The sequence below is a fragment of the Periplaneta americana genome, chromosome 4, assembly GCF_040183065.1.
Source record: "Periplaneta americana isolate PAMFEO1 chromosome 4, P.americana_PAMFEO1_priV1, whole genome shotgun sequence".
Classification (NCBI taxonomy): Eukaryota; Metazoa; Arthropoda; class Insecta; order Blattodea; family Blattidae; genus Periplaneta; species Periplaneta americana.
Window position 1 is genome coordinate 124829570 of NC_091120.1, and position 12788 is coordinate 124842357.

General features: G+C 38.0%; 1 protein-coding gene across 1 annotated transcript in view; it reads left to right on the forward strand.

Moving 5' to 3' along the window:
- Positions 1-12788, forward strand: part of LOC138698181 (glutamic acid-rich protein-like) — an 84673-nt gene that overhangs the window by 17318 nt on the left and 54567 nt on the right. The window contains exon 2 of the mRNA XM_069823930.1: positions 12589-12722. Coding sequence (XP_069680031.1) covers positions 12589-12722 — 134 coding nt within the window. The remainder of the gene's footprint in view (positions 1-12588; positions 12723-12788) is intronic.

Sequence of the window (12788 nt, forward strand, 5' to 3'; positions counted from 1 at the left end):
TAAGATGGATTCGAACGAGATGGTTTCCACCCACTGTTAAAGCTACTTCTTTGCACATATCTGACATCCTCTATCTTCAGTAGGTATAAATTACAAGCAGTGCGCTTTGCAGCACCAGCAAAGTGGCAGGCAGTCAACAACAATGCATCAGAGCGGATGGCCAGCAGCACGCAAGTTGGTTGTGGGTGTGGTCAATGTTGTTCTTGTCACTCCACCGTCTCTCTCTCTTTCTCTCTCTCTCCCGTTCTGAGGATAACGGCGTCTAGGTCACGCGAGGGCGTTTACATGACAACCCGTCCCGTTCGTCTTCCTGGTCCAACCGTGTTGTTAATAGATAGCACAGTTTATTAGCTGGCTTTTTGACCCATAATCCTGCAAACAGCTAACGGTTAGCATAACTGCTTCTCTGCAGTCCACTTCTTAATTCGTGAGAAACGCATATTTAATGAAAGAAATCCAACGTTACAATTTCCAGCAAAGTGCGACCTTTATTCTTGAATTAAGAGACTTGTAGCTTGTTATGTGTAATTAAAATGCTTATATGTTTATGAAATTAATGGAGAGAACAAGACACAAGGTAAGCAAAAATTATGAAACACTGCTTGTGTCTTTTCCATTTTTAATTTTATGAAGCAACTCTATGCAAAAAAGTAAAATAATAATAATAATAATAATAATAATAATAAAAATAATAATAATAATAATAATAAAAATAGTAATAATAATAATAAACACGCAACGCGACAGCCCATTAAGAACGCGGGCTGACCAGCCGGCTGCTGCCCTCACATCCACATGTCTCAGCAGAGGTGAACGATCATCCAATCAGAACGAAGGTATAGTGTGGTTATAATGACGATTTCCCTAGTCGTCACAGCTGGCTTTCTTAACCAGATTTCTCTACCTATCATAGCTCCCCAAATGCATCACGATGCTGGGTGGACAGAGGTCCCATACACTGGCCGAAATTTTAAGAGAAAATCCCTCTCCCATGAGGACTCGAACCAGTACTGATTCCGTAATTCGAGTCCTAGGCAGAATGTCTCTCTGGAATGCCTTAGACTAGACCATGACGCCATGGCGCGGGATATGTAGAAGCTATAGGGAGAGAACATATTTTTTTATATAAAGAAAGTGCCTAGGTGTCTGTTTCTTTTAAATGACACCCTGAACTCATTTGTTTATTTTTGGATTCTTCAGATCGTAAAACGTATAACATGCAATTGAAATTTTACAACAATATTAATACAATGTATAGAACTTAAAGAAAGAAACAGCATCAATGTTCTAATTCTGTCACGTGTTGATATCATTCCACAGAAGATCTTCAACCAATGTCACTCTCAAACAATGCATAAGTCTGCCTTGGAAACTCTTTAATGTTTTCAGTAACACTGTTCCGTTGATCTGTTGTATTTCATTCCTAATTCTGTGTTTTGACTCTTCTAGGTCTCGTGGTTGGTCCTGGTGGACCCTCCACTTCAAATAGACCCACAAGAAAAATCAGGGATCTTGAAGGCCATTCGATACTTCTTTCCCTGCCTACTCATCTTTATTGAAATCCTTGATCCAAGTAATTTACCACCTCCCTACCATAATGTGCAGGGACACTATCTTGCTGGAATAAGATAACGTCTTGAATTCTTCGTTCTACACAGAATACAGAGTACCACAAGCTGCAACTACTTCATTCTACAGAAGGTTTAAATACATTTCTGAATTTAAGTTCACATTTACTCGTATTCTAAAAATGGGCCTATAATCCTGCCACTAGCCACGTTTGTGATTACAGTACTTGCAAGCTGGTCTTTCATCCAGACGGCCCGAGTTCGATCCCCGGCCTGGTCGTGAAGAAATTTGTGATGGACAAAGCAGATGTTGCAGAGGGTTTTTCTCGGGATACTCCCATTTCCCTCTATCATTCCACCAACACTCTCTATCTCCCTCTCATTTTATCTATCATCTGCAATAAAAAAAAATAGACTGGAGTGAAGTCTTGGGGTAGTACGGGTTTCTGTTGCTGATATAGGAATGGGTTTGGGGTTTATCAAGCTACTTGTATGCGGACTCTATCAGGGCTGAGGCAGTATGGCCATCTGACAGCGTCGAATGATAAGTAAGAGCTGTGGGCTCCGGGCCCCTGGGCTTTACCAGGCTACTCGTTCCCAAACGAGTCCTGACTCTACCAGGAGCTGAGACATGATGGTCCATTTGTCAGTGTCGGATTCACGAATTCCACCCAAGCCACCTGCTGGACTTGGACAATCATCGCATATATAAGACGCACAATGGACAAAAACGTGCCGAAGTGTACGGACCCGTCCAGCCTTCGTAAAACCAGCCAGCCAACCAGCTAATCCTGCTACCAAGCACTTCAGCGTACACATTTATTTTTTCCGAACGTTGTGTCAGGGGCGGCCCGTCCTTATGTGCTACAGTGCTACAGCACAATGATATAATTTTTGCTCAAATAATGTATTTGCAATACCATAGTATTTGATCGGTTATTTGACAATTTCCCGTTATTATGTTCATGACGCGTTATAGAGCTTTTAGTCTTCGCTCTTTGGTGCCTCAGGAGGTACGTTGTGCTACTCAAAACTCTACATGAGAATGTAGACAATTAGCAACAGAAACCCGTACTACCCCAAGACTTCACTCCAGTCTATTTTTTACTACTAATTACAACCTGAAATCACTGCTCTGATTGGCTATTTTTACACGGGGAAGTGCTGTAGTCAGCATCAGCACGACACATCTTAGAGATTGCAAACGTAAAGAGTAACGAAAGAATGCTTGTTGTGGAAGAACTCGGAACTATGTACAATGCATTTGGTAATTCAAGTGTCCGACTGCTGCTGCCATCTACCTGTTTTTTAGGTTCCTCCTGAATCAATCAGCAAGCTACGGAAAATGGAATCCCAGAAAATTGAAGCCAATGAAGTATGTGACCTATAATTCAGAAAACTAATTATCGTTTCCAGTCTTTAAACAGCACATTTTTTGACAATTTTTCGCATAATTTTCCTGAACGCGAACTTGAAGTTGCTGTCAACAACTACACTGTACTGAACAAAAGAGTGTTAAGATACAACTTGGGAGTTCTTTACGGAAGATCCGACTTCCGAAATATAGATGGAGCTGTTCAATTGTTACAAAACATAGCCCCCAACAATTCACAGAATCCATTCTGTGAAATAACGAAGTTGTTAAATACACTCAGGGACAAAAAAAAAACCGGACACTTTAATATTTTCTGGTATTTTGCAAAACATTATCTTCTCATACAATATTATGGTAGCCATCTGTTGTTATGGAGACGTGTATACATTGTTGATTGTTTTTTGTTTTATAAACAAGCCATTACAACCAAATATTCCAATTTTGCTTTCGGAGTCTCAGCTATAACAATTTTGTCTCAACCATTTTGTGCTTCATTATCGTTATCATTCGTTATTTCTTTATTTTTACATTTTCTAAGTTTAAGTGGGGTTGTAACATTTGTCTTAAAACAAGATGCGACCTGAAGATGTGGCTCGAGCTGTAGCCCTTTACGATGATTAACGCAGTGTACGTTACATTGCAAATGTTATGAATATGGCTAGAAGCACAACCCATGTTGCCATAAAACGGTATAGAGAGACCCTAGAATATACCAGAAGACCAAGTTCGGGTCGTCCAAGAGCTACAAATCCAAATGAAGACAGGTATATGGTGTTGAGAGTTCTTAGGGAGCGCAACCTGCCAGCTACTAGTGTAGCCCAGCAATTTGTTAACATGCATGGACGCCCAATTTCGGCCAAAACAGTTAGAAGGAGGTTGAAAGCAAGTGGACTGATATCAAGTAGACCTGCAACTGGTCCCAGACTTCTCAGGATGCATCGAGTTGAACGACTGCGTTTTGCAAAGGATCACAGGGATTGGAGAAATGGACAGTGGAGCTGTGTTCTGTTCACCGATGAGTCCCGTTTCAATCTGTGCTCACCTGATGGACGTGAAAGAGTTTGGAGAAGGAGGGGAGAACGATTTTCACAGTGTTGCATTTCCGAAAATGTGCCGTGTGGAGGTGGTGGAGTGATGGTTTGGGCAGGAGTGTGTACGGATGCTCGTACAGAGTTGGTTTTTGTTGAAAATGGAAGACTAACAGCTGATAGGTATATAAATGAATGTTTGGCTGATCATGTTGAGCCATTTGGCCAATTTGTAGGCGATAATTTTGTTTTAATGCATGATAATGCACGGCCGCATATTGCCCATGCGGTCGGAGATTATCTCCAAGAAGTGGGAATCCATGTTCTTCCATGGCCAGCAAGGAGTCCAGACATGAATCCAATTTAACACGTGTGGGACATGCTGGGACGACGTGTTAAGAATAGACGACCGAGACCAGAATCGTTACAAGAGTTGAGGCGAGCACTTGGTGAAGAATGGGAACTTATTCCTCAAGAAGACATTGCTAACCAAATTGAGAGCATGGCAAGACATATGGATGCAGTTATTCAAGCCAGAGGGGGTAATGCCCGTTACTAAAAAGAGTTTTAATGGTTAAGGCACCATAAAATGAAAAAAAAAAACAGTTAGACCAAACCATGCCATAGTTATACGCCCTTTGTAATTTTTTGTAAATTTTCTCATCAGAGATTTTTTTTTCAAATGTTGTCGTATAAGGTGCTAAATGAAACATTATTTTGTTTAAATGGGTTTTGTTTCATTTTGAAATAATTGGCAACAAAATACAAGCAAATATAGAAGTGTCCGGTTTTTTTTGTCCCTGAGTGTATTATGGTTGCAACACCAAGGACCACTGCTGAGCCAGAAAGATGTTTTTCTTGCTTGAAACGCATAAAAACGTTTTTAAGGAACACTATGTCCCAGGATCACCTCACTGCTCTTGCAGTACTGTCAATAGAAAAGAGTATGATGTCCAAGATGGAGAGATTTAACACCAGAGTAATTGACAAGTTCTGCAGTAGGAAGCAACGTCGTATGGACTTCATATTTCGTCTCTAGGCGAGCCTCAAATTAAGATAAATACATATAAGTGTATACAGTGGACCGATATAGAGATTGTATCACACTCATTATTTTGACCACCAGCCGCTACTGCGTTGTGTATGATTTTATATCTTCCAATGTCGATTCTCTGCAGTCCAGTAATGGCAGTTTTGACCATTTAGTGCTATTTAGACGGAAAGTTGCATCACAAGCAAATAAGATTTTACTCACAAGGTCAGGGTACTGGCTGATCATGTCATTGAGTGTTTCAGCCGACTGATTTCTTCTATCAAAGTCATTTTCCTTGAGTTCTTGAAGTAGATGTATCTTGTATTTTCATTTGATTTTCTTCATTAAGTTGCGTATGAATTTTTGGCTGATATTATAGAGCTAAATGACAAATGTGAGCAGTATGACATGCAAATAAATGCAAACAAGACGAAGACCATACTTATCGCAAGAAAAATGAAGAAGGTAAACGTGCGAATTCGAAATGAGGCAGTAGAACAAATGGACTGCTTCAAGTATTGTGGGATGTTTCTTCTCTCTCTCTTGTTTTTTTCACTAGATTATTTTACGACGCTTTATCAACATTTTAGGTTATTAACGTCTGAATGGGGTGAAGGTGATAATGCCGATGAAATGAGTCCGGAGTCCAGCACCGATAGTTACCCAGGATTTGCTCATATTGGGTTGAGGGAAAACTCCGGAAAAAAACCTCAACCAGGTAACTTGCCCCGATCGGGAATCGAACCCGGGCCACCTGGTTTCGCGGCCAGACCGCTAACCGTTACTCCACAGGTAAGGACAGATTGGAGAATGCTGGCTTTGCAGTAAATGACTTGCCCTTGGGCAGAAGACTATGAGTGGATTCAGTAATCATGGTCAACTGCGAGCTGATGAGTACATAAATGAGGCTTTTCTTCTACCTCTGATAAAATATCAATACGTTTTCATTATTTTTAACACTTCCAGTTTTAACGAACTTTTTAAAAAAATTAGGTACTATAGAAAGAGTGATGTTTTATTTCTGGATGGATTTAAATAAATAAAGCACAAACCTCTTTTGGGCCCTTTTCCTATCACCATAGCCGATAATGACACTAGGCTATTTAAATTCGTTCTCCTGTAAGCTTCGCCATGATTAATCACATGGAAGAACAATTTGTTATTCAATTGTCTTTGATTAGCTTTTGTTTATGATTATTTAATTCATAGCCCCTTATTCTCCATAGTGATAAATCGATATACTGAAGAGATTATCTTCGTTATGTAAACATACAGTACATTTGAATAATAAATTTGAGACAATTTTTAGAAAATAACTGTTGATAAATCGTGAAGTAATATGACTTTGTACGTATTGAGACCTGGAGAATTAAAAAATTGAAAAATATGTAAACCTAAGTCCATTTTTAGCCCCTACATTATATATTTCTTATATTAGAGAGACAGTTTGTTCATAAAATTAAAAATAGGAGAGCTACAAGCAGTACCTATTCCATACTCTTTATTCACATTGTGTAGTAATATAATGTAAACGAATTGAATTGAAACGCAAAGAAGAAGTACATTTAAGTAGAGAGATCTGAACCTAGCTTCTCATGTATGTTTTCTGATGCAAGCCACTTGGCTAATCCATTGTTGAAATCGGACTGACACCTTTGTATAGCCACAAAATCTAAGACAGCACCATAAAAAAGCCGTTTTGTTAAAAACTGTCAGTTTACGAAAATAGTTAATACTGGAATTCACACTTCAAACCGTACGAATTTATATAGGTTTCATTTAAATATGAAATTTTCAGATCGCGATTTCCCCATGTGAAGGGACAGGGCTAAAAAACGTCGATGTTCATCTTTTGACATTTTTGAGTTGAGTAGTACTCTGTTGTTTTTCAGAGGTACTACGAGCCTGTCGAGTCACTATACGCTAATAAGCAACGTAGTCCTTGTAAAACAGGTTCGACGATATTTACTGCAGGGAAAGAACAGTATTTTTCCATACATTAAAACGTCATTTTCTCGAAACATCTTATTATGGACATCGACGTTTCATTCCCCTAACCCAGTGATGTCAAAGCAAGCGCATTTTTCTGACCTTGACGTCGTGCGCGGGCATCAAGCGCTCGGTATGGAAGGAGGAAGGATTGTGTATATGAATAAGTGTCTGTTGGATTATGAAAACAGTGGAAACTTCAAACGAAACGTGAAATTTTATGTCGTTTTTATATGGTTATTTGCTGTTTGATATTGTCTATATTGTCCGTAAAACAAAGTACTAACACCAGTTTCTTAATATTGCAGTTAATAACATAATAAAGAGTTAAGAAGGAAAATTCACATAAATTTCATAGTAGTAAAACTATACTATATTAAGTGAATGAAACATCATTCATAAAGAAAGTGGTATCCCAAGAAAGAGATTAAGTACGAAATGGTAAGTTGGAATTGATATTGATCGTATTTTTAGCCTTATGAAAGTAATCATTAAACTAATCTAAACAATATTATAGTGCAAAGCAAAGTTACCTAGGTATGTGTTTCAACTGTAACTAATATTACATAACAAAACCCTTATCACATTATGCGTTTAAGGTGATATTGGTGCGCAACTTCCTTTCATTAGAATATTAAATTATTTTCTCGAAATTTGCTGAAGCTATAGAGCTGACGTTTTTACAACATATGGCCACATATCTTTGTTTATGATGTAACAGTAGTTTCTATATTAATTCATTTTCTTACAAACATTTTCCATGCGAATATATTCAAAATTTTCAATACGTATCTTCAGTAATATATATTTACGATATATTAGATTTACGAAAACATTGTTTTATTATCTGTAAGGCTACTAAATAATCATACTTATCTGAAAATTTCACCTTTCTGTAAAAAGTTGAGAAAATACTGCTTTTGAATAAAAAGGAATCTCGTGAAAAATGAGCATTAAAATTGAAACTTAAATTCTTTAATGCACTTATACTTCTCAGACAAATCTAAAAATTAACATGGATACAGTTTTAAAAAGTTCTCTTCCCTTTATTCATTGAATCAGTGCTGGCCATCCCTGTATATAGCTCGGCCAAGCGGTATATACTACCTCTCTCGTCTGTCTCTTTCTTTTCCGCTGTAAAACGCTCAGGCCCTCCTGAAAATTATTTTTACTACATTGAATTTTAATCAACTGTGCCAATAGCTAGAAATAGATTACACAAAATATTATTTTAAGGTGAATTTTGGACTTTCACCTAAAATTGGTAGTAAGTTAAAAATGAGTGTAACGAAGGTGCCATACTATACTTCTATATTACTGTAAGTTTCAGCGTTCCGCGACAAGATTTATTCTCTTACTTTATGTTATTTCGGTTAATACTTAATATGTTTAACTACTATTCAAAAGACGAACCTATATGGAATGATATTTCAATATACGCCCAGACAATAACTTTCCTTTTCTGGATTACACATAAAAGGCATTATTTGTAATCTCCAAAACAAAACAACTTGATTTATACATTGTCGACCGCCGTGGAGTAACGGTTAGTATGTCTGACATTCAGCAAGCGGGTTCAAATCCTGTTTGAGATGAGTTACCTCGTTGAGGGTTTTTTCCGAGGCTTTCCTCAACCACCTGAAGCAGAATTGTTGGGTAACTTTCGACGTTGGACCACGAACTCATTTCGTATTTGCATTTTTATTATACTTCCTCTTTTTCATCATCTTCTCTGTTTCTTTTTCATATTTCGGGCTTGCTCCGATGTAGAGATGACTATGGACCACCGATTCGTTGTAATTAGTTTTTTTATAAGTGGGTTGTTTAACGACGCTATATCAACTACGAGGTTATTTAGGGTCGATGAGATGGGTGATAGCGAGATGGTATTTGACGAGATGAGACTGATGATTCGCCATAGATTACCTGGCATTCACCTTATGGTTGGGGAAAATCTCGGAAAAAACCCAACTAGGTAATTAACCCAAGCGAGGATCGAACCCGCGCCCGAACGCAACTTCAGACTAGTAGACAAGCGCCTTAACCGACTGAGGCACGCTGGTGGCTTGTAATTAGTTGCTTGTACCGTGGATTCTCCCCTTGGACTTGGGTCATGGTAGCTAGTGAAACCTGGGGTTGATGGACCACGGTGATGCCTATGCGGAAAGATAAAGGAATTCTGTAGGCTGTAGGGAGTTCGGAGATGGCCCTTAGGGAATCGATAGCGCGAGGGACCTTAGGGTATGCACACCATTTCATTCCGGGCCCACCCAAGTGGCCTACGTGCGAGGACAGTCTCAACCCGGTGCCCTTACCCTCACGGGGGACTAATAGTAGTATAAATTGTGCAATTAAATATACATAATTACACGTTATTCAATTTTTACAAGTTTACGTAAATAATTATTTGTATATTGTGATCACGATAATCGATCTATGAATGTTAAAATTTAATAATAATAAACGAGAACTGCGCACAAACTGTGCAAAGAGTAAATATAAATATAAACTTAGTTGTCCTTGCTATAAGCAGCGATAGATCTGCAGCATTTCTTGCACTTTAGTATATGGTACTTTTCACATTTTTCTGAGCACAAAACACATATATGTGCATATATGCAGGTATCATTAGGATCGTGAAATGTCTTATTGGAGCACAGCTTGTGGTGGATGCCTTGGATTACCAGTCTTGTAGTCACATGACTCATTTCGTAGTTCGTGTGAGTCCAGCTTCTGTCTTGCATTGCACAGTTGCATAGAATTCCGATGGTATGTCCCTTTCCTTCTCTCGTAGGTTCTGTAGAAGTCCACTGTAAGCTTCATTTAATGACTTATCGAGATCCCTTCCTTTTAATTCTAAGACCTTGCTTCAGTGATTCATCCATACGTAACAAAAATATATTTACATGAAATGGTGAATCCTTGAAAAATGAACTGACTTCCTCCTGTTCTCCATGGCGGCAGCGAAATCCGCACGTTTCTTACTTCCACCCAAAATAGATGCTTGAATTTCATACGCTCATATTTGTGATATGCGGGAAGGAGGTCTTAATATCACACCTTCATCGGTATAATAATGAAGAAAATTACCCAAAAATAAACACTACTAAAACGATATAATACGGACTTTTTATTCCATAGGCACTGTATAAAACATAAATGACGGGCACGAATTGATCTACTGTATCGAAATGGGCCAGTTTTCGTCCTTCGTTGTCTGCTTATAAAATAGCCCAAGCTTTGTACAAAATTAACTTTTGTGATTTGAATTTTTAATTCATCAATCTGTTTTCTTAGAACCAACTGATGAGCCATAACTCTTGTATCTTCATCTCGTCCATTGTAACGCATATTATTAAGTGTTATATCGTCCTACATCTAACTGTGATTAATTAACAAAGCATCAACTGCATTAAAACATCTGGATGGATAACTTGTGGTAAATGAAGAATTATAACTGGAGTGGAAGAACTCACATAAACTCGTAGTTCTAGTAATTGAGTCTGCAAGGCTGCCCACATGGGTGGAGGAATTGAATCACTTTCATCAATAGGCCTATAATAATTGTTCACTATAATCCAAATAAAGATATAATTTTTTTGTCAGGTTTAATAGACATCAGATCCTCTGTGAAACAATCTGGAACTTTGTCAGGTGGTATAAACAACAATCCAAAACTATAATAGATCCATTTTCCAGCTTCTATTTATCTTTTATAATCACATGATTCTTCGAAGCTAACAACTTAGCAGAAAAGCTATGATAGTCTAAGCACAATTGGTGTTCAGTTCACTTCCTCTTCCTGAAAACAACGAGAGGATGCGTTCTGAACAACTATCCAGAATCGGTGTTCAGTTCAGTTCACTTATTTTGGCTGAATGTAACAAGAGGGTGCGTTCAGAATTATTTTTAAGTAGGTTACTTTATGACGCTTTATCAACATCTTAGGTTATTTAGCGTCTGAATGAGATGAAAGTGATAATGCCGGTGAAATGAGTCCGGGGTCCAGCACCGAAAGTTACCCAGCATTTGCTCATATTGGGTTGAGGGAAAACCCCGGAAAAAACCTCAACCAGATATCTTGCCCCGACCGGGAATCGAACCCGGGCCACCTGGTTTCGCGGCCAGATGCGCTAACCGTTACTCCACAGGTGTGGACTTCAGAATTCTTGTATATATTTATCATCAGCAGACCTCGGAAGTTCTGCAAGAAATATTGCACAAGAGATAAAATTCTGCCAATATCCTATTAATTAAAAACAGAATAAAAACTAAAACTAGAAGTAAACAACAGCAAAAAATAAAAATTTAACTGTTCACTTTTGAGTTTTAGGCCTACACAATGTTGCAAAAATTAAGTACCTATTTAGTATATAAAGTAGGTATATTTTACCTTTTCGTAGAGGGTACTGTTGAAATCTCCTTGGTCAGACTAGACTCTATATGGGCTCTTACTGCACTTCTTTTCCAAAATTACTTCTTCGTCATGCATCCGCCTCTTCAGACTTCCTTCCAGATCGCAGCCACAATTGCACATAAGGCAAGAAATTAAACGCTGACGCTGGCGGCCCAACACTTTTTAGGAACAAAAGCCTAGGAACTCTTTTACTGGAAGAGTATTCCTTTTCTTAGTGCAGATATCGTTCATTACAGTAATGCTCATTCACATTCTTTAGTTGAAATTGGAATAGAATCTATAATATGTAACTGGACTCAAGATTGATGAACGCACGAAAAGTAACAATATTTCCCTCTAGCAAACTGCTTGCATTACATCTGAGCGAGTTTTAAAATTAGAGAATCAGTGCAGCAGAATTCCTGAGACGCCATATCATAAAATTAGTGTTATGCGAAGGCATCTACGCAAGTTTTGAAATTAGCGAATCGGTGTAGCAGATTTCTTGAGGCGCTATGCCATAAAGATAGTGTTAATTACTTATAGAAATACCACGGCTGTATCCAAGCTTGAAACTAACAAATTACAACTACTGAAGTGCCAGACTATGCCTTTCGATAAAACAACGAATGGAGAAGCATTGAAACAAAGGATATGGGATGTCAGCCGCTACTTTTATGCCAGATATCTAAATCAAAATGTTTTACAAATAGTTAACAGCCTCCATTTCAAAGTATATTAAAGACTATTTAAACATAGTTAATAAAATATTTTCGAGTCTAAACTTTTTCCAGTATGGTAACAGCGAGTTTTTATTTTAAACGGTATGGCTTACCGGCCGTGTCGGCCCAACTATAGCACTGCTTATCTTCATGTTTGTGTCATTTGCTTTCATGTAACACGCATTGCATCGGAGGTAACAATATATTTGCGTTCTGTTATCTCATTGTTTATTGTGACGCTTGTGTATGTATATATATATATATATATATATATATATATATATATATATATATATATATATATATATATATAGAGAGAGAGAGAGAGAGAGAGAGGGAGAGAGAGAGTTTGATTCTTTTTTAATTAGATAACTTTATTTTTTCTCAAATTGTAGCCTGTTTCTTCCAATTGTCATTGGTTTTTCTACATTTATGGTCATTTTATTATGGATGAAATATAATGAAATATTCCCACAGGAATACTAGCGGCGTTGCTGCTGCTCACCTCAGTCCTCGCACTGCCCTCCAGGAGGTTAAGAAGTGACAACGCACTCGCCACTGACAACTTCGTGGGCGATGGAACTAACGAACTAGCAACTGCAATCCTGCAGGTAACAATTACAATACTATCATATCAGTTACATTTTATTTTCAAGTCCTGAACTTAAGAAATACAG